Here is a 22,896-nt window from a genome sequence, read left to right as displayed (position 1 = left end):
AAACAAAGGGGTACCTTGGGAGCAAGGGCTCCCAGCCCCACACCCGACCACCCAGGCCAGGGTTCCAGTGCCAAGAAGGTAAGTCCCCATAACTTCTGGCTATAAAAACCAGTGGGTGTTGGGTTGGCGGAGGAAACTGGGATTTCCAGGCATCTCCTCTTGGGTGGCTCCGCACATGGACTTACTCAGACCCACTCCCTCTTGGCTCTAACACCAGGGCAGCACCTCGAGGAGCACCAGCGGCATACAGGAAGGGACTGAAGTATCTGGCATCAGGGCAAGAGCTGGGGACAGCTCCCTCCCAGATAGAACTGCAGACAGCAGCCATTGTTCCTTTTCTGAGCCCTTCCCCACCACAGAGCAACAGTGCCGCAGCACCACGTGTGTATCTCCATTAACCCAGCTCACATGTGCCCTGACAACTACCTAAGGCTCTGCCCCATCCAACTTACAGGCCTACCCATCTGGTAACAGTGGCTTTTCCATATGAACAGCTAGGCTAGGTGCAGGCTTCAGACCTCCCTAAATCTGCCGAAACAAGGAACAACTGAGCCCAGCCCCATACCTCTCACTGAGTGTCCCTAGGCCCAGCACTAGCAGCAGCCATCTGTAGATTGCTGTAGTTTATGCCAAGGGGCCCCACACAGAACACAGGTGGTGGCTGCCCTTGACCTACACCACCAGGGAAATGCCAGAGCCTGAGCACCTGGCAGACAGTTACAGATCACATCAGAGCGCCAATACCCATCTACCTCTGCAAGCCACAGAGGGAGGTGGTTACGAGCCAGTGGTCACAGCCAGTCCCACCAGCTGTCTGGTCTGGGTAACTCCCTCCCATTGACCTGCTGACAGCAATCAAGACTCAACTACAAAAGGAGGGAGTACTCAGCACACACGGAGGGCACACCTGGACTGCCCAGCTTGGGGAATAGAGGAGGCTGTGCCACTGGACCCTACAAGACACCTACTACATTAGGCCACACTACCAAAACAGAGTCAAAGCAGCTCTATGTAATCCACAGAAACAAACACAAGGAGGCTCCAAAAATAAAAGGACAAAAAAATATGGCCCGAATGAAAGAACAGATTAGAACTCCAGAAAAAGAATGAAACAAAACAGAGATAAGAAAGCAATCAGATACAGAGTTCAAAAAACTGGTTATACAGATGCTCAAGGAACTCAGTGGGCACTTCAACAGAATAAAAATGATCTAATCAGAAATGAGGGAGACACTAGTTGAAGTAAAGAACAATTTACAGGATATCAACACTGGAGTAGATAAAGCCAAGAATCAAATCAATGACTTGGAACATAAGGGAGCAAAAGACATCTAATCAGTACAGTCAGAAGAAAAGAAAATCCAAAAAGAATCAAGGATAGTGTAAGGAGCCTCTGGGACAACTTCAAGCATTCCAACGTTCACATCATAGGAGTGCCAGAAGAGAAAGAGACAAAGGAGTTCCCATAAAACTGTCAGCTGATTTCCGAAAAGAAATTTTGCAGGCTAGAAGGGATTGGCAAGAAGTATTCAAAGTGATGACCTCCAAGGACCTACAACCGAGATTACTCTATCTAGCAAAGCTATCAGTTAGATTCGATGGGCAGATAAAGTGCTTTCAGACAAGGTAAAGCTAAAGGAGTTCATCATCACCAAACCACTATTACATGAAATGTAAAAGAGACTTTTACATTGATAGTTGTTAGTTATTTACATTGATAGTTATTTACAAAAAAGATCAAAACTATGAACATTAAAATGACAATAAATACATTAAGTATCAACAACTGAGTCTAAAAAAAACAAACTAAGCAAACAAGCAGAACAGAAACAGAATCATAGATATGGAGAACCCTGGGCTGCTGGCCCGTGGGGAGGGGGATCTGGAGGAATGCGGGAAAAGCTGCGGGGATTGAGAGGTACAAACTGGTAGTTACAGAACAGGCGGGGGGATGTTAGGAGCAAGTGTAGGAAATGGAGTTGCCAAAAAACTTGTCTGCATGATCCATGGAAATGAACGAAGGGGCACTGTTGGATGGAGTGGGGGCTGCTGGGTGCAGAGGGGCAAGGGGGGGGAGAAATTGGGACAACTATAATGGTATAATCAGTAAAATAATAAATAGTCATAGGGTATCTTGGTAAAGTGGGCAATAAGAACGATAAACAACAGCTACAACTACAAAGAGAATAGAATTCATGAGCATATTATAACTAAGGAGTGACACAAACAAAAATGGTTACCAATATGCTGGCAGCGTCATCTTAAACACAAAACCTCATCCTGTTCCTAATGCTGGAGACAGGATTAGCAACTGCGCCTCAGGTAACTACTATGTCAGGATATAATACTAGGTCTTTTAAAAGCTGCTTAGTGTCCTACCACAAAGCAAACTTTTACTAATAAAATGAGCACACTACATATGTATGACACATGAACACTGTGCATAGATTATCTTATTTTAGACATGAAAAGCACTTCAAACAGTGCTTTTCAAAATAAATGCTCAGTGAATGTTAGCTATAATACTATTAATACACAACCCTTCCAACACTCTTACAAAGTACCAACGATCATCATCCCCGTTAAGGGTGACTGTAAGGAACACACACGAAAACGAGAGACATCGGATCCTAATATCAGGCTAGTCAGGGTCAGGGGGTGGACAGTCATCATATGAAAAGGTCAGCTCCAAGGTACAGTCCCTCAGTACTGAACACCAAATCATTAGCACAGATTTTAACTGCTACAGGAGTTAGAAAGAATGCGGGGCAGAATTATATGAATAAAAACGTCAAATAAAGAAAGAAAGCCATTGTTTAAAAAGCCTAGCTAGCTATATGCCAGTAAATCAATTTGCTTTATTAAATTAGAGCTAAAAGTAAAAGCTAAAAAAGACAAACAAACCCCAAAACAAAAACCACTTTGAAACAGAAGGGACATACGAGCTGGTATTTTGAACAGGAGCCTCACCTTCATTGGTGGGTACTTATGATAAGGAGCTGCCCCTGTGGCCAGCTCAATCGCTGTGATTCCGAAACTCCAGATATCAGCTTTGAAATCATAACCTCTAACCTGTAAAGAACAGAGAAACGTACACGATTAATTTAGCTACCCTAAAAGCACTTTTAAAAAGTAGCTCCTGATACGTATCAAGAAACAAGACAGTGTTCATCAGCTTTAAACCAATAAAATAATCTAAAGTAGGCAAAAGCTAAATACACTTGAGAACAGGGGGGAAAAAAGAGACACCTAAATGAACATTTACCAACAACGGGGAAATTGTTAAGTATGCATATTCATTTCAAGAAATAGTATACAGGTAACCAGAAGCAAGGTTAATGAATTCCACCTGAAAATATGAAAAACAACCTGTGATAAAACATGAAAAAAATTTTTTTCCTAAGTTTTCATACTATTATTACAAGCAGGTATTACAAGAAGTTTATAAAAAATAATTAATTAGAATGAAATGTTAGGCAATGTGCCCTGGCTAGTGTAGCTCGGTGGATTGAGCACGGGCTGTGAACCAAAGGGTATTCGGTTCGATTCCCAGCCAGGGCACATGCCTGGGTTTTGTGCCAGGTCCCCAGTACAGGGCTCATGAGAAGCAACCACACATTGATGTTTCTCTCCTTCTCTTCCCCTTTCTCTAAAAAGTAATAAATAAAATCTAAAAAAAAAAAAAAAGAAATGTAAGGCAATGTTAGGTTAGTGAGTCATTTGTTTTCAAAATTTCTTTTTTTTTAAATATTCTTTTTTAAAGATTTTATTTATTTACTTTTAGAGGGGAAGGAGAGAGGGAGAGAAACATCAATGTATGGTTGCCTTTTGTGCGTCCCCTGCTGGGAGCTGGCCTACAGGGAACTGGCCTACAACCCAGGCATGTGCCCTAACTGGGAATCGAACCACGATCCTCTGGTTTGCAGGCCTCTGCTCAATCCACTGAGCTACACCAGCCAGGGCCTGTTTTCAAAATTTCTTGTGGTATTGTTTTATCATCCTAATTTTTATAATGAAAAAAGTTACAAAGGGTATGAATACTGTTAAAGTTGTTCATGTGAATAAATTGCCAAATTCCTCTCATATTGGCACCAGCACATCACATAACTATGGCTCCCAGAACTATGTCTTAATTGTCTATCCTAAGCAATAAATGTGGAGGAGAAATACATTTTGGGAACAAAAGAGACCTGAAATTAAAGCTCCACATTTTAGTTGTCTTGACATTTGGTAAAAAAAAGGGTCTCTAATGACCTCCCCTCTCTGCTCCTGAGGATGATGTACCCCAGCCCAACGGCCCTGCTTATTCTTGAGTAGCAGGTTTCCACTCCTTGCCAGCACTTGGAATTCTTCAATCAAGCCAACCCCATATTCACAAAGAAACCAAGGTGCATCTTACTCTCTCGATACTATAAAGCCTGTCTCTCATGGAAACTGTTTGTTCACTACCTTCCTGTATCAAACGTGTGCAGCATGCAGTGTCCTCCTCCCCCAGCTTTGTGGATGCAACGCAACAAACTGCTGTCCATCTCATCAGTCCCGTGTCAGGTATTGTGTGTTCAACCATTCAGAGCCCTAGGGTGCGAGTTCTGCCCTCAGCAACAGGGGGCACAGGCATCGTAACAGAGTGAACAGTAAATTCAGTTCTACATACTTAGTTTGATTTACCAGTAAGACATTTCTGTAAGACCTATTGTAGAAGGAGTTGGAAACATCTACCTAGAGGCTTAGGAAACAAGACTGGATTGGATATAATTTATAATTAACAAGTGGAAAGTAAAGAGAATATCCAGAGAATATGTCAGAGAAGAGCTGTGTTCAAGAACAAGGTCCTGGGGAGCAGTGTCATCTAGCAGTAGAAGGAAAGCCAAAAAAATCACAGAACTGGCCCGAGAAACAGAAAAAAATAAGAACACTACACTGAGGAAGTGAAAGCTGAGGAAGTGAAAGGTGGGCATGGCCCAAAGTGTCGAATGCCACAAAGGGAATGGGACAAGGAACAAGAAATGAGAAGAGGTTTTGAGATTTCGCGGTTTCCGTGGTGACGGGCTGAGTGACACCAGAGTGCAGTTGTTTGGGAGCAAATGGGGGATGGGGGCAGGGAAAAAACCAGTCCCTCAAGAACCCAGCAACAAAACTCCACGTAAAAAGATCAGGTCATTTACTTTGTACTAAGGAAAATATTACAAAGCCAATCTTCATTCTGTAATTCCTTAGGCCGTCTTTGGTACGCATACACATAAATCCTGAGCTTCATATGTCCTTTGCGAAGTTCCACAGTTGTTTTTTTAAGGGAGAACGAAAGTTTTAACTAAGAAACAGAAGAGTGTGTTTCCCGAAGCTACCTAGTGCACCAAACAAAAGCAAACACCACTCAGTGTTTTCTACTTCACAACAGAACCCTAAGCCATTAAAAAAGACACAGTACCTGTTCCATAACTTCTGGTGCCATCCAGCAAGGGGTTCCAACAAAAGTCTTTCTCACTTTATTTCGGGTAATATCACCACCAGTTGCTAAAAAAGCACTAACGCCAAAGTCTGAAACAGAATACAACAGCAAGATATTAGAGGTACAGCGAGTAACATAAATGAATAGGGAAATACGATGTCGTTCTAGTTCTATAGACAAACAGCACGACCTCCTCCTTCTGCTGGACTTTCCGTTTGTGTGTGCGAGAACCAAGTGAGTTTTATCCAGGCGGAGAGAAACGAGGTGGCCGGGGCACAGGTGCTGCTGTGCAGGAAGCAAAGAGTACGCGCGTCTGAGGGGACCCGGGCCGACTCAGAGTGAGCTGCGCCTCCGCTTCACTTCTTGACTGAAAGAAAACACAACCTAACGGGTCAGGTCTGTCACCCACTCCTCCTCCCCACCCGACACAGCATCATAGCCTCGGGTTTTCCTCCTTGCTCCACTCCATTCTTCTCATCTCATCTTCCCAACAGAAACTTACACCCATTAAACAAGCATTCCCTGCTGCCCCCTTCCCCCAGCCCTGGCAACCAGCGTTCTACTGTCTCTACAAATTCAACTACTCTAAGTACTTCGTGGACGCGGAATCGTGCAGTATTTGTCTGTTTACAGCTGGCTTAGCTCACGTAGCATGATGTCCTCAAGGTTCATCCATGTCGTTGCATGTCAGAATCCCCTTCCTTTATAAATTGAATGATACTCCGTTGTAGGTATATTCCACAGTTTGTGTATTGACTTAGCCATTGATGAACAATTAGTTGGCTCCCATGACTTAGCCACAGTAAATAATGCTTTTATAAAAATGGGTGTTCCAAATACCTGTTTGGGTCCCTGCTTTCAGTTCTTTGGGGTTATATACCCAGAAGTGGAACCGCTGGGTCACATAGCATTTTCAGTCGTTTGAGTGACCGCCACACCGTTTCCCACAGCAGCTGTACCATCTTACCACCGACAGTGAGCAAGGGTTCCAATTTCTCCACATCCCTGTTATTTTCTGCTCATTTGTTTCATAGTAGCCATCCTGCTGGGTGTGAGGTGGTGCATCCTGTACTTTTAACTTGCATTTCCCTCATGATTAGCAATGTTGAGCAGCTTTTCATGTGCTTACTGGGCTTCTGGATATCTTCTTTAGAGAAATGTCTATTCAAGCACATTTTTAAAGACCTTGTAGAGTAAGTTATAGGAGTTCTCTGTATTCTGGATATTATTAGTCTGTTATTAAGTATATCACTTGCAAATATTTTCTCCCATTTCATGGGTTGCCTTTTTATTCTGCTGGTAGACCCTTAGGCATAAAAATTTTTTATTTTCATAAAGGCCAATTTGTCTACCTTTTCTTCTATAAAGCTGTACCTTTGGCATAGTATCTAAGAAATCACTGATAAATCCAATTACATGAAACTCTACCCTAGGTTTTCTGTGAAGAATTTCATTGCTTTACGTCTCACATTTAAAACTTTGATCCACTTTGAGTTAATTTTTGTATATGGTGTTAGACGAGGGCCCAACTTCATTCTTTTTCGTGGGACTCTGCAGTCTTCTCTGCACCTTCTGCCCTTTCCCCTACAGAACGGTCCTGGCACCCCTGTCCGAACCATTTCACCATGTACAGGATGGTGCAAAAGTAGATTTACATGTGTGAACACAAGCAGTGAAATTTATTCTTGTATGGTTATTTATTCATTATTGCATTATTTTCCACATGAGCAACTTGTAAACCTACTGTGGCCACACCTCAATTATGAGGGTTTATCTCTGGACTCTCTTTTCTATTTCCTTGGTCTATCTTTACGCCTGTAACAAACTGTTTCTATTACTGTTGCTTAGCAGTAAGTTTTGAAAACAGGAAACGTCCATCTTCCAGCTTTGTTCATTCTTTTTCAAGATTGCTTTGACTATCTGCGGTTACTTGAGATTCCATACGAATTTAACAATGGGTTTTTCTATTTCTGCCAAAAAAGAAAAAGAAATCGCTGGGATTTTGAGAGGGACTGCACTGACTCTGTCAACAACTTGGGGCGGCATTGACATTTTCACAATACAGGTGTCACCTGCTCTCTAGTTCTCGCTTTTACGGAAGACCTACATGAGTACTGTTCTCACTGATCAAAAGAAACTCAAAGAGGATTTTCGCTGGAAAAAAAAAGAAAAAAAGAAAAGGCCTTACTGTACCAATGCAGGTTTTTTGTGAAAGCAAGTGGCTTTAAATGAACTCTCTGAAAACGAGACATATATGTATCTTTGCTTCAAGCTGTTTTGGCTAATGAAAAACTTCATAGAAATACTGTACTTTAGGATAGTGGGAAAACCTGTATAGACAGCACAGAGTTGGATTATGTGTTTTTTATACACTCTGCCAATCTGTCTTTGGTTGGAGAGTTAATCCGTTTACATTTAAAGGAATCAGTGATAAGAAGGGATTTTGGCAGTGTTATTTTTTTTTAAGTTTTGTCCCATATTTCCTGTACCACCTCTTTTGTGCTTAGTTGTGCTTTTTCCTGTTGTTGTGAAAGCTCAATTTTTTTCTATCTCTTTTTTTTGGGGGGGTCTATATTTTATAGCTATTTTCTTTGGCTACCACAGGAATTCTAAAACACTGTAATGTGAATTTATACCAGCTTACCTTCAATACACACAAAAATTCTTCTCCTTTACAGCCTTGTTCCCACCCTTTCTGGCCGCTGTCATCACAAAATTACATCTTAATACATTGTGTTCAAAACCATAAATAATTCTTTTAAATGTATTAGTCTCTCAAATTAGGTAGAAAACAAGATGAGTTACAAAATAATGCTACAGACCAATAATTGTTTTTAGTACTTTATTAGTCTGTTAAATCATATAGAAAACAAAAAGTAGAGCTACAAATCATTGCTACAATAATACTTACAACCTTAGCTTTTATACTTGCCCATGTATTTACCTTTATTGAGATCTGTATTTCTTCATACTGCTGGAGTTACTGTCTAGCGTCTTTTCGTTTCATTTTGCAGGAATTTCATTCCTTTGAGCTTTTATTGCAGAGCAGGCCTAGTGGAAACATATTCCCACATTCCCTCAGCTTTGACTTATTTGAGAATGTCTTCATTTATTCCTTACTTTTCACAGAGTTTTACCAGCTATAGGATTCTTGGCTGACAAATTTTTTTCCTTTTAGCACTTGAATGTATTGGCCCACTGCCTTCTGGCCTCCAAAGTTTTAGATGAGAAATGTGCTGACCTTACTCAGCAGTCCTTGTGATGATTCATTTCTCTCTTGCTGCTGTCAAGATTCTTGTCCCCGGTTTTTATAAGTTTGATTATAATGGTCTCTGTATGTCTCTTACTGGGTTTTGTTGTTTGTGTTTTTTTAACTTGGAGATCACTGAGCTTCTTAGATGCTTATATTCACATCTTCTTCAAATTTGGGGAGCTGTCAGCCATTATGTCATCAAACAACTCTCTGTACACCTGTCCCTCTTCTCCGGCTGGGATTCCCACAATGTGTACGTTGGTCCACTTACTGGTGTCCAACTAGTCCCTTGGTCTCTGTTCACTTTTCTTCAACCCTCTTCCTTCCTAGTCCTCAGACTGCTAACTTCCATTTCCCTGTCTTCAAGCTCACCAAGTCTCTCTTCTGCCAATTCAAATATGCAAGTGAATCTTCCAGTGAGTTTTTCATTTTGCAGTACAAGTGACTGTACTTTTTTAGTGCACAATTTCTTTTGGTCTCTTTTAGGATTTCTCTATGTAGTAATAGTTCCATTTTGCTCACACATTGCCTCCACTGGCTTCTGTGCATCACCCTTCACTTGTCTGAGCCTCAAGATGACTGTTTTAAAATCTTTGTCTAGTAGATCTGCCATCAGGTCTTTTTCACTGACAGTTTCTGTTAATTTATATCTTTCCCCTGACAAGTTTCACTGAAAGCCTTGTGATTTTTCTGTTGAAAACGAGAGATTTGAATCTAAAAATATGGCAACTGTGAGGATCGAATTCTATCTCCTTCCCAGGGTTTGCTGATTTTGTTAACGTTTGGTGTTTTTTTTGGGGGGGGGGGGGGGAGGNGTTTTTTTTTTTGGGGGGGGGGCGATGGAGGTTGTCGTAGACTGTGTCAAGCATCACCCTGAGGTGTAAACCTAAGTTCTGAGATCTTTTCTGCACTTTTACCTTGGCATTTACTGTTACCTTCCAATTTTTCCTGAAAATGTACTTGTTTCTTAATGCCCTAGTCTTCAATGCCTGGCTTCCAAAGGGAAAAGAACAGAAAAATGGACGGAAAAAAGGTGTTACCCTGTTAGGTCCCCTGGAAGTCACTTGTGGGGCACGGGGTGTGACCATAATGGCTGCTTGGCTCTCTGCCTGCACCTCTCAGATCAGAAACAGCACTCAGTGATCAGAGCACAGATGCCAAATATTTGGACAACAGAATCCTTTTTGCCCACCCATGGTTCACGCAAACTGATCCAAAAACATATGTACAGCTGCCCACAGTGTGGCTGTTAGGTAAGGAATGGGTGCTCTGAAATTGACCAATTACCGATAATCACGATTTACCTTCCAAGATCTTCCCTAGAATTTTCAAGTCTTCAATGGTCTACAGATTTCAAAAGAGTTACAGTAAGTCCTCACTCAACATTTGTGACTTTAAGTGAAACATGTATAATGAAACCAATTTTACCATAAGCTAATTAATATAAACAAGATTTGAGTGTCTACAGCATCTCATCGATGTTCTAAAACAAAATGATGAACAAAATGCTATTTGAGGATTCCACTGTACATTAGATAGATTCGGTCGGTTCAACTGCTAAGTGGAAGACAGATTCTTGGTGATTTCTACTCACCATTTTCCCAGAATCCTCTTGTCTTTAGTTTTTTCCACTTCATTTTGCTTCTCTAAGCAATACAGCACATTGTCCCTGATGTTGAACTTATATAAATGGAATCACATGCTATATACAGGGGTGAGCAAAAGTAAGTTAATAATTATAATACAATAATTAGTAAATAAATAATAATACACGAATAAACTGTTTGCGTTCTCACAACTATAAACCTACTTTTGCCCAACCTTGTATTCTATTTGGGCGACCTTAATTAATCCTGTATCTTTATAATTTATTAGTGCTTTTGTATATTATTGTAATTCTATTCAAGTTCATCACTAGATGGTATTCTAATGTATAAATTAGCCACAATTTATTTATCCATTCTACTAATGGAGGGCTTGGGACTGTTTCGACTCTCAAGGCTCATGAGCACAATGGCACATGTGCATTTCTCTAGGCCATCCATCTAGCCGCCCAAGTTTTAGGGTATGTGTATAATATATATAGATTTTTTAAATGAGACTTTTTTAAAAAAGATTTCATTTATTTATCTTCAGAGGGGAAGGAAAGGAGAGAGGGAGAGAAATATCAATGTATGGTTGCCTCTCGTGAGTTCCCTGCTGGGAACTGGCCTGCAACCCAGGCATGTGCCCTGACTGGGAATCGAACCGTGATCGTGTGGTTCCCAGGCCCGTGCTCAATCCGCTGAGCTACAGCAGCCAGGGCGAGGGTATGTATATTTCTAACTTAAGTGTTTATACTAATTTACACTCACACAATCAGAGTATGAGATATTTCCTTGCTTTACATACAAACTAACACCTGGAATTGTCAGGTGTTTTTGCCAGCTCAGTCAGTACATGGTAGCCCAACGTTATTCTACCTCACTTTTTATTAATTACCAGTGATGCTGAACACCTTTTATTATATTTATATTTTGATGTCTTCACTTGGGAAGTCTCATGTATCTATTTTTTAATCAGGCTTTTTTTTCTTAATGTAAGCTGTTGGTTCCTTTACCGATGAATAAAAGCTGCTAATTTTAAGAGCCAAATTTACCAACTTTAGTCCCTTACTGTGAAAATTATACAAATTATCTTCTAAAGCTGAACAAAGAATGAAGTTTTGGGTAACCATCTACCTCCTGCCAAACCCCCGGCTGCTGTACAGTGTACGTGAGACTAAGCGGAGGTTCTCCTCTGATGATGTGGCCGCTTTGCAATCCCGCGGCTCCACTGTGCTGGGGTCTCAGCCTGAAACAAGGGTCGTTTCCCCAGGAGAGCGGAGCCACCTATGGCAGCCCCTGGCCTCCAACTCTCTCATCTCTTCAGCTCTGAACCTCCCCACAGTGCACTTCCACCTCTCAGATGCCTCTTCCTCACTGGCAAATACCCTGTCTCCCCCAGTACAGAAGCCAGCTCTGTATCACCTTCTATGGCATATGTATTTTTAAACACAGTGAGGCTTCTTGACTATTTCTCCTTTAAAAGAAGGTACAGAACGCTATGAGAACCCAGAGAAGACCCTCATGGGGAATAAGGAGTGGATAACCAGAAAGTAATGAGTAATGGTCCAAAAAATGGCTAAGATCAAAAATTAAGAATGAGTAGTGAAGAACGTCTTGAGAACCAGCAAGGATGTGCCAACATAGGATGCATAAAAGGGCAAATTAAAATTGGCTAAGAAACATGCAATGTGGTTCTACTGACCATTAAGTCAAAATTAAAAGAAATACTAATCATTACCTGCAATCTGTACTGAGCCATCTTCTCCAAGAAGAATATTTCCTGCTTTCACATCTCTTTAAGAAAAACAAAAGTTACATATTAAAATAACATGTATTCTTGGGAGTCACATAATTTAATCAATTGTTTACTTATGCTCATACAAATGACACTTAAGGGCTATATTTCCATTAAAGGTTATTAAGGCCAACAGTAACATTTTTAAAATTTTAGTCACTTGTACTAGAATCCAAACATTGCAAACAGAAAACTAGAATACATATAGCATTTAGTTTAAAATCTGGAAAACCCCAGGTGATTAATTATTATATTGGGATAATAATAGTAGCCAAAGAATATAACCCTCACCTAATTTTACTTTGTAAAATAGGTTATTTTTCTACACCCTAATATATGGTCAGTATGTGGTTGACAGGGATTATTCTATGCATAAATACAGATATAAATTATTCAAACATCTCTCTATTTTACTGGTAACTATAGCAACTCAAGTAATACATGAATACATTCCTGTTATAAAAACCTAAACATCACTGAAAAGGCCAAATCCCCTTTTGTTCCTATTCTCAAGTCTAGTATTCGCTCCAATTTTCAACCGTTAGCAGCAGTCTGATTAATGGCACCTTCCTGTAACATACGTGGGTGTTTCTCCCAAAATAAATGATATCACACGTAATGCAATCTACAACTTGTCTTTCTCATGCAATAACATGCAAATAGTATCTGGTAAAATTTAAAATCCTCAAATCCTACGAGTAGCGAATCTACTTCCTGATAACCTAGAGAAACCTCCCACAATGCACAGGGAATGTACAAGGGGGTTCACTGAAGCATTATTTGTAATAACAACCCCAAATGGTAACAGCCTAGAAAGCCAACAGGAGAAAGGCAAAATTAATTCTGTCACATCCACGAAATGCAACAAGGTCAATCAATGTGTTATGACTTGAAATGCCCTCTACTACACACTGCTCATTGAATAAATCAAACGGAACAGTGCATTTTGCATGACACCATTAGTGTTACACAAACACACACCTTTCCATATACTCCAAACAGAGAGCATGAGTGGTTTCTTTTGTCAAGAAAAGTGGGACCAGGTCCCCAGTTGGACGAGTGTGAGAGGCAACCAACTGCTGTTTATCTTTCATCCATCAATGTGTCTCTCCCTCTTTTTCTCCCCCCATTTTCCTCTCGCTAGAAGTAAATAAATAAAATCTATATATTTTTAAAAGCACGAGGCTTTCTCATTTTTCTGTCCACCTTGTTTTCCTGCATGTTCAGACTGAAGCATCCCTTGGTGAACAATCAACAACCGTTTCACAACTGTGCGGAGCAGCATCACCATACCAGAGTAAACACCCCTCCTGAATATATGCTAAAGCATAAGAAAACCATGTTACCATTTTGTACTGCTTATAAATCCCAACAATGTACAGGACATTTTCCCAGAGGCTAACTTCCGGTGGAGGCTAACCCACTTTGCACTACAAAGCTGAAGTCTTTGACTCTGTGTGCTATAAACAGAAAAGAAATGGAAGACATCCCCTTCCCTGGGTGACAAAAGACTATTCAACTGAGTCAGCCATGAACCTTCAGCTCCCTGTTTTCCTGAGCTCATCTGGAATGTCACCTAAAACTCAATGAAAAAACAATGTATAGTTTAGTCACTTCCTCCTGTTTTTTTTTACAGCAGGCTACGATCTGTTAACACAGATCACAGAAATAGGAACATACTTCTGGATCTTTCTCTCTCATCTCATCACGAGCCATATTTGGGCCTGTATAACACATTTCTGTATCACCTGCACTTTTTCAGTACTATGACTAGAACACAGGAGCATCTCCCAAATATTTATCAAGTAGACTTAAAAAACCAAACAGGACACACCACAACCTGTCTCAAACCCTCTTACAGAGGTTTGATATTAAATAAATAAATAAATAAATCCAACAAAACACTAAAATAAAATGATTGTTCTTGGAGAGGAGTATTAAATCAAGCAATCTAACTAAGTAATAAAATAAACCTTGACTCTTCCCTCCGCATCATCCCAACTCCCACCTCCTAACTCTGTTCTAAATTTAGGGTTACAAACCAACACAGCGCAGTCACACAGGAGAACCCTGAGTACCCATCAGGAGGGGACCCGTTACACTGTGGTGTATCTACACAATGAAATACTGTGCATACTACTGAATATATGTGTTGACATGAAGCAATCTCCAAATATATTTTAAGTGAAGAATACTGCATATAGTACGTTGCCATTTGGCTGGGTTTTCTTTTTTTTTTCAGCAGGAGGGAAAGGGATAATATATACATTATATTTATATTGACCTAAAATCTCTCTCAAAGGAGTCACAAGAAAATGGCAGGAAGTGAGTTCCCCTTAGACCAGGATACTAGAAATTCAGAGAAAGAAGACTATTTTACCTTTTAGAATAGTTTTAGATTTGCACAAAAAGTGAGAAGAAAATGCAGGAGAGTTCACATACACCCCACACTCAGCCTCCCTATTGTTACCATCTTAAGTTACTACGGCACTTTCGCCACAATTAATGAACCAGTCAGTTCTGATACATTACTATTAACTAAAGCCCACCACTTATTCAGATTTTTTAAGTTTTTACCCGATGCCCTTTTTCTGTCCCAGGACCCCATCTAATACACTATACTAAATGTAGTTGTCATTTTTCCTTAGGCTCCTCTTGTCTGTGACAGTCACTTAGCCTTTCCTTGTTTCTGATGACCTTCGCGGTTCTGAGGAATAACGGTCTAGGATTCCGTAGGATGACCATCTGATGGAACTCGTTTTAGACTGGGGTTACGCGTCCTCGGAAGGAAAGTGCTACTGTTACCGCATCGTGTCAGGAGTACACAGTACCAACACAGCCAAGCCACCCTCGATACTGACATTTTTTATCACACACCATTTTGTGCTGTTTGAACTTTTTAAGCCATGTATACTTATTACTTGTGTAAATGATGTTTTCATCTTTTGTGAGTGAAGAGACAGCCATCCGTGTGCAGTGGAACTTCCCCTTCCCTGAGCAATCCGTCAGGAAATCAGTCCAGGTTTCCCTTCCGAAACCACAAGTGCAGTCTGCCGAACAGCTCCCAGGAGTAAACACCGGGGAGCAGCGCGCAGCAGCGTACAGACTCCCGGACAAACACACCCGGTCCATCCTCACGCACGACAGACCACTGGCCTCTCAAGAGAAAGATTTGTAGCCAAACGTCGGGCAATGGGTATTATCCTTGAGTACAGAACTGCGCTTACTCTGCCACAGAGAGCGTCAAGCAACGCAGCAGCCCCAACAGTTACCCCTCCATCCATGTGAGCAGCAGGAGCGGTGGGCTGCTTTTCACAGTTTAATGCCATTTCTCACATGTCACTACTGCATCTAAGTTCCAAGTTCCTTTTAAATTTTGCAGGAATACCACACACATGCTTGCCTTTCTCATTAGTACAGAACGCAAGTTTCTCCCCGTACCATGTTTATGACTCATCAATCAGCACGATTTACGGAAAACTTGGAAAAGGCCAAGAGAAGAAACAAGTTGAAACAAAAGCTGGCAAACACACTGCACTTTCGCATCTTACACTGACTACCTATCTACCACTTCTGTTACTGCTAACATCTTTAACAGGGAAAGTATCTGGGTAGGTACAGAGAAAAGCATAAATCTAATTCAGAGACCTGTTCACCCTAATCAAAACCCTCTCAAATCTATGGGGTCAAGTGGAAACAGCGGAGGTGGAGGAAAACTGTGACCTGACCCACCAGGATGACACAAATCTACCTGAAAAAGTTGGACTTTAAAGATAGGAGAAGTAGCAAACCTACTAAAAATGTTCATCTCTGTTTCCCAGTAAAACAACTGCCTCCCAAGCCTGCTGAAGTCTCAGTGTATTTCAGCTAAGAGTAGTCATAGTTCTCAGCCTTGGCTGCACGTAAGAACAACTTGGGGAGCTTTGGAAAGCCCCAATGCCGAGATCTTATCGCAGACCAAATTAAACGAGTTTTTGGCAGTAGATCCAGGAATCGGTGCTTATTAAAATATCCCAGGTAATCCCAGTACGTAGCCAAGGTTGAGAGTCTCTGATTTAAAGAGTGACACAGAGAACAGCCATTCCAGCAACAAGGCAAACTAGGCATGGCTGGCACAGGCTTTCGTCACTGCTACCCAGGCCTTTCCCCCAGAACACACCACTCCCCTGCCACAAACACAAAGAAATGCTGGCTAGATTACGGGGAAATGTGTTACACAGTTGAACGTAAAATAAAAAGAGAAAACTAAGGTTTCAGAAATTTAAAAGCGACAGTTAAAAACCACAATGGTGAGCCTTGGGAAACAGAACAGACACTGCCCCCGACGGGCTCAGGAGCTCAGGTTGTAAAGCCTGCCGCACACAGAGCACACGCTGAGCACGGTGACGCATGGATGAGAGGCAGAATGCAGACCCTCACAGAGCCAGCACCCTGGGAAGACCTCATCGCCTGCCAGAGATTCCACCCCCAAACACTGCCACACTGGACACGGGGTTTTAACACAGGAACTCTGAGGGGACACACACAGTCGGTGCAAAGCTCCCCCTGAATGAGGATTTTCCTCCTGCTGCTTTCCGGACAGTCTCCTTGGGTCCCGATCTCAACAGTGTCACTGTGTGGAGTCCAGGTACAGGTCATCCAGCATCTTTAACCTGCAGATTGCTTTTCTTCAGATTTGGAAGTTTGGGGCCATTATTTCTTCCCATATTTTTTCTGTCCCTTGTACTCATTTAGCTAAATGAAAGCTCATATATTTTACAAAGTAGATGTTGAACACAGACTGAATTTGTGCCTGAACTTGATGTGAATCAATTCACTACTTCCTAAAAGAGACAGTGACTGTAAAGTGTATTTTAGTGTTAATTTACTATTAACTACCTAAAGTCTGCATATGGAAAGGTTTAGGAAAAAGAATATGCTTTTATCATATCCTGAAGTAAAGACTTTGACTTTTAAAAGTAGAGATATGGATACATTTTTAAAAAGACAACTGGTTTATTTAAAGACTAATAATTCCAATGACAGCTCTAAATTCTATTGGGTAAGTAGCTAAAAAGTTACTGAACCAAAGTACACACAGCTTCACTAACACTATCTTTTCTAGCAGGCTTATTGAACCAAAGTACACAAAGCTTCACTAACACGATCTTTTCTAGCAGGCTTCGGAGGCAGACTTCCCAAGTTCAGATCCCAGCTCTATCACGGGTGGGTGGCCTTTGGCAAGTTATTTCAACTCGCTTTGCCTTGGTTTCCTCATCTGTAAAACGGGGTGACACCAGCACCTTCCTCATGAGTGAACCATGAGGATTAAATGAAGACAGTGTGCTGAGAATGGTATTCAGCAAACCAGTTTTAGTGAATGTTACCGTCATTGTCGTCTACACGAAGGGTGACCACACATTTTTTAGGGGGCCAGAGTTAAAATATTTTAGGCTCTGTGGGCCAAATATTCTTGGTCACCACTACTTTCTTTTTTTGTAGTAGGAAAGCAGTCATAAACAATGTGCAAATGTATGGGTGTGGCTGTGAGTTTGGCTTTTTTTTTTTTTTAAAGAAACAGGCATAGGGCTAGATTCAACTTGTCAATCTCTGCCAATTGACATGGCTGTAGAAAAATCATTTTTTCTCTCACCTACTAGTCGGGGCATAAGTGACATCAGTCCATGTGCCCAGTATGGCACTGCACAGAGTCAGGGACTTGGGCGCCTTCTATTTCAGTGCTCCACCATCTTAGTTCTCGCTGCCTAGTCCGTATTTCAGCGGAAGGAAAGGGGAAGCGCAGGTCATGCCACCTTCCGTTGTCAGTGGTTTCTCAGGACATTTGGCAATGTCTGGAGACATTTCTGGTTGTCACAATGGGTACTAGGGGGGGATGCTATTGGGTAGAGGCCAGAAATGCTGCTAAATCTATCCCACAACGCAGAGGACAGCCCCTACAGGAAAGAAATGCCCAACCCAAGTGTCAGTACAACTGGGGTTGATGAAGCCTGAGCGGCAGTACACAACACTCTTGTTCTCACCACAGTGGCTAGAAAAAAAATCCCACGGTCCGATCTGGCCTGCACAGGTGGCTAGGAAACGCTGCCTTTCTTACGGATGTTCCTGTGCCCGGTAAAAATGTCTTTCTTTTTAATTCAAGAAGGGGAGACGCACTGCGGGCCAATAAGCAGCCTCTGGCACATTTCTTTTGAGAAGACTGCTTGACGAACATAGGATCAGAAATAGATACGCATTGAATTACGTTCATGCTAGCATCATGGTATGCATTCACAGGACCATCACCGTTTAAAGGACAAAAACCCTGTTTGAGGGCACATTTTCTTTTTGACAGTGTGGGAAATACATTCCCAAATGTATACTCTTTATTCATACCCCTTTATTCATGACCCCTTTTAAGTCATTTCTTAACACCTTATTTTAACTTCGTACAAAACAACTGATTAGGTACAACTATAGATGAAAAACCTTGCTGCCTTAAGAATATACTTTCAGTGTTTCCAAGAATTCTAGTTCGTATATTACTCCTTACAGTCAACTGTCCTCCTTCAACTCCATAGACAGAGAATGTGTTTTCCTTTGTAAGACTTAAGCGGGTTGGGCAATTTAGACAACCAGAAAGAATTACTCACTTTTTCCTAGAATGAGATGCTCGTGTAAATGGTTGATTTCATCTATTTTAATTTTCTTTAAAATGCTACTATTCTCAGAGTAACCTAATCAAAAGCTTGTGTGTGTCTGGGTGCAGGGAGAAGGGTTGCTTTTTCCTTCCATATTCCGATTAGTCCTTAAAACCTCAGCTTTACAAGATGGTAGATGATCTTTAATTAGATACTTTCCTGGGCCTTTGCTTGTCTGTTGAGGGATTAGGATTAAGCAGGTGATTTTTAAAATTCAGGTATAACTGATAAAACTGTACGATATTTTAAGTGTATGATGCGATGGTTTGCCATACATAAGTACTGAGAAAGGATGTCTCCTGTCGAGTAAATTAACATATCTAAGTTACTTTTTATATAGAAATATGTATTTATGGGTTGGTTTTTTTGGGGGGTGAGAACACTTACTTTCTATTCTCTTAGCAAATTGCAATAACACAACATATTGTTATCAACTACAACAAGCCCTGTATTAATGCCTTTCCTTCAACACTGTTCCATTATAATGTTGATGAGATGTCGCAGGAACTTAATGTTGTTTATACCAAGTGGCTTATAAAACTGGTTTCATTATACATCATTTAGCTTAAAGTTGCAGAACCTGCCATTAACTAAGGGCTAATTCTGTACAATCACCATTCTACACATTAGATCCTCAGACCTTATTCATCTTGTAATTGAAAGTTTGTACCTTTTTACCAATCTTTCTCTGTTTCCCACAACCCTGGTTCGTGGCAACCGCTCTTTTGCTGTTTCAATTAGGTCAACATTTTTTAAACATTTCAGGCCCTGGCTGGTGTAGCTCAGTAGACTGAGCACAGGCTTGTGAACCAAAAGGTTGCTGGTTCAGTTCCCAGTCAGGGCACATGTCTGTCTCTCTCCTTTCTTTCTCCTGTGTCTAAAAATAAATAAATAAAATCTTTAAAAAAAATTTTCACTTATAAGTGAAACAATGAGGTATCTGTCTTTCTCTATACATACCACATTTTGTTTAATCTATTCACCCACTGGTAGACACTTGCATTGCTTCCACAGCTTGGATATTTTGAATGCTGCTGCTATGAACATGGGAGTGTAGGTACCACCTTGAGACAGCAATTTCACTTCCTTTGTGTCTATACCCAGAAATGGACCTGCTGGACCATATGGCGGTTCTGCTTTTAATTTCTTGAGGAAACTCCATCCTGTTTCTCCTAGTGGCTGTATCAGGTTACACTGCCACCAACAGCATGCAAAGCACAGATTCCTTTTCTCCACATCCAGCACCTGTCATCTTTTGACTTCCTGATAAAAGATATTCTAACAGGTGTAAGATGATATCTTACTGTGGTTTCGATATGCATTGTCTTGATCATTTGTGATGTCCTGAACCTTTGCACGTACCTGTGGATCATTTACATGTCTTATTTGGGAAAATGTCTACTCAGGTTCTTTGAGCATTTTTTAATTGGGTTGGGGGGGGGAGGTTTCCTTGTTGTTTTGGCCTCTGAGTTATAGAATTTCTGTGTATATGTGCAGCTCAGTGGACTGAGCACGGGCCTGTGAACCAAAGGGTTGTCAGTTTGATTCCCAGGAGAGCACATGCCTGGGTTGTGGACCAAGTCCCCAGTTGGGGGCACGTGAGGGGCAACAACACACTGATGTTTCTTTCCTTCTCTTTCTCCTTCCCTTCCCCTCTCTCTAAAAATAAATAAAATCTTTAAAAAATAAAACCTTTTAATGTAGTCCCACTCATTTATTTTTGCCTTTGTTGACTTTGCTGTTGGTGTGAAATCATTAAAATAAAATCATTGCCAAGAACAATGCCAAAGAACTCACCCTCTGTATTTTTCTCTAGGACGTTTACAGTCGCAGGTCCTAGGTTCAAGTCTTTAATCCATTTTGAGTTGATTAGAGTTTATAGTGTAAGATAGAGGTCCAGGTTCACTCCTTTGCAAGTGGATATCCAGTTTCCCAAACACCATTTATCGAAGAGTATCTTTTCTCCATTATACATTCTTGACTCCTTTGTCAAGAATTAATTGACCACATATATGCACGTGTGTATTTCTGGGTTCTCTATTCTGTTCCATTGACCTATGTATCTGTTTCTATGCCAACATCATACTGTTTTGATTACTACAGCTTTAAAATACAGTTTGAAATCTGGAACTGTGATGCCTCCAGCTTTGTTGTGCTTACTAAAGATTGCTTTGGCTATATGCAGCCTCTGTGGTTCCCTATGAATATTAGGACTGTTGTTTTTTATTTCAGTGAAAAATGCCACTGGAATTTTTCCAGAATTGGCACTGAATCTATAGACGGCTTTGGGTAACATGGACATTCTAACAGTATTAATGCTTCTAAGCTATGAACACAGAGTATCTTTCCATTTACTTGTGTCATCAATTTCTTTCATCAACATCTTAGTTTTCAGTCAACACATTTTCCCCCAACACATTTTCCCCCTCCTTTGTTAAAATTTATTATTTAAATTTTTTTTACTGTCACTTGAGGACTTTCTTTCATTGCTTTCAGAGAGGCTGGGAGAGAGAAAGAGAAAAATCGGTTGGCTGCCTTCTCCTACATACCCTGACCAGGGACCAAACCTGAAACCCCTCACTCTATAGGACAATGCTCCAACCAACTGAGCCAGCCAGTGTGTCCTTGGTTAAATTCACTGCTAAGTGTTTCATGCTTTCTGATGCTATCATAAATGGGAATGTTTTTATTTCTTTTTCTAGCAGATTGTTCTTAGTTTATAGAAACACCACTAATTTCTATATTGAATTTCTACCCTGCAACTTTACTAAGTTATGCAGTTTTCTGGTATAGTCTTTAGAATTTCCTATATATAACATTACAACATCTGTGAACAGAGTTTTACTTCTTCCTTCCTGATGCAGATGTCATTTATCTCTTTTTTTTTCCATGCCTCGTTGATCTGGCTAGGGGTTCCAGTAATATGTTCAGTAAGAGTGGCAAGAGTGGGCATCCTTCTCCTGTTCCTGATCTTGGAGAAAAAGCTTTCACCTTGCCACCACTGGGCAGGATGTAAGCTGTGGGTTTGCCATATACAAACTTTATTATGTTAGGTATATTCCCTCTATACCCAATTATTGCAGGGTTTTGTAAGGATGTTGGATTTTGTCAAATGCTTTTCCTGTATGTACTGGGATGGATCATATGGTTTTTATACTCCATTTTGTTAATGTGGTGTATTTTATTAATTTGCAAATGTTGGATCATCCATGAAATAAATCCCATTTAATCATGGTATGATCCTTTTAATGCATTTTTCAATTCAGTTTACTAACATTTTGTTGAGGACTTTTGCATCTACGTTCATTAGGAATACTGGCCTGTAATTTGTTTTCTTCATTGTAGTGTACTTGCCTGGCTTTGGTATTAGGGTAATGCTACCCCGTAAAACAAGTTTTAGAAGTGTTCCCTCCTCTTCTATTTTTGGAAGAGTTTGAGAAGGATTGTTAATTCTTCTTCAAAAATTTGGTAGACTTCTCCAGTGAAGACATCTGATCCTGGACTTTTCTTTGCTGAGAGGTTTTGACTGATTAGATCTCTTTACCAGTAACTGATCTGTTCAGATTTTCTACTTCTTCATAATGCAGCCTTGAAATGTTATATACTTCTAGAAATTTATCCACTTCTAGATTGTCAAATTGTTGGCATATAATTCTTTGTATATTCTGTAATGATTCTATCTCTGTGGTGTCAGTTGCAACATCTCCTCTTTCATTTATGATTTTATTTATTTGAGCTCTTTTTGTGAAGAATTTGCTTAAGGTTTGTTCATTTTACCTATCTTTTCAATGAACCAACTTTAGCCTTAATGATTTTGTAATTGTTTTTAAATTTCTATTTTAATTATTTCCACTCTAATGGTAATTGTTTCTAGTTCTTTTCTTCTGTTTACATTGGGTTTTGTCTGTTCTTTTTCCAGTTCCTTTAAGTGTAGAGTTGGAGTTATTTGGAACTTTCTTGTTTCTTGTGGTAGGACTGGTTAGCTATGAACTTCCCTCTAAGAACTGTGTTTGCTGCGTCTTATAAATTTTGAAAACTTGGTATTTTCCTTTTCATTCGTTTCACAATAGTTTTTTACTTCCTGTTTGATTTCCCCTTTGATACACTGGTTGTTTAAGAGCATTCTCTTTAGTCTC

The 22,896-nt window shown here is 40.5% G+C and overlaps 1 protein-coding gene and 1 long non-coding RNA gene across 2 annotated transcripts in view; one reads left to right on the top strand and one right to left on the bottom strand.

Annotated features, from left to right (window-relative positions):
* Positions 1–22,896, bottom strand: part of OXSR1 (oxidative stress responsive kinase 1) — a 74,951-nt gene that overhangs the window by 23,426 nt on the left and 28,629 nt on the right. Inside the window, exons 5-7 of the mRNA XM_037030370.1 lie at positions 12,027–12,082; positions 5,429–5,538; positions 2,971–3,072 (exon numbers count right to left, since the gene is read on the bottom strand). Of these exons, the coding sequence (XP_036886265.1) occupies positions 2,971–3,072; positions 5,429–5,538; positions 12,027–12,082 (268 nt within the window). The remainder of the gene's footprint in view (positions 1–2,970; positions 3,073–5,428; positions 5,539–12,026; positions 12,083–22,896) is intronic.
* Positions 105–21,873, top strand: LOC118976112 (uncharacterized). Its single transcript, XR_005064200.1, has 3 exons — positions 105–115; positions 15,101–15,105; positions 21,671–21,873. It is a non-coding gene; the product is annotated as an uncharacterized LOC118976112 (long non-coding RNA).

The sequence above is a fragment of the Sturnira hondurensis genome, unplaced genomic scaffold, assembly GCF_014824575.4.
Source record: "Sturnira hondurensis isolate 20B ecotype Veracruz unplaced genomic scaffold, ASM1482457v3 Scaffold0020787, whole genome shotgun sequence".
NCBI classification, from domain to species: Eukaryota; Metazoa; Chordata; class Mammalia; order Chiroptera; family Phyllostomidae; genus Sturnira; species Sturnira hondurensis.
Note: the sequence above shows the minus strand (reverse complement) of the source record. Positions and strands in the feature narration are given on the sequence as shown.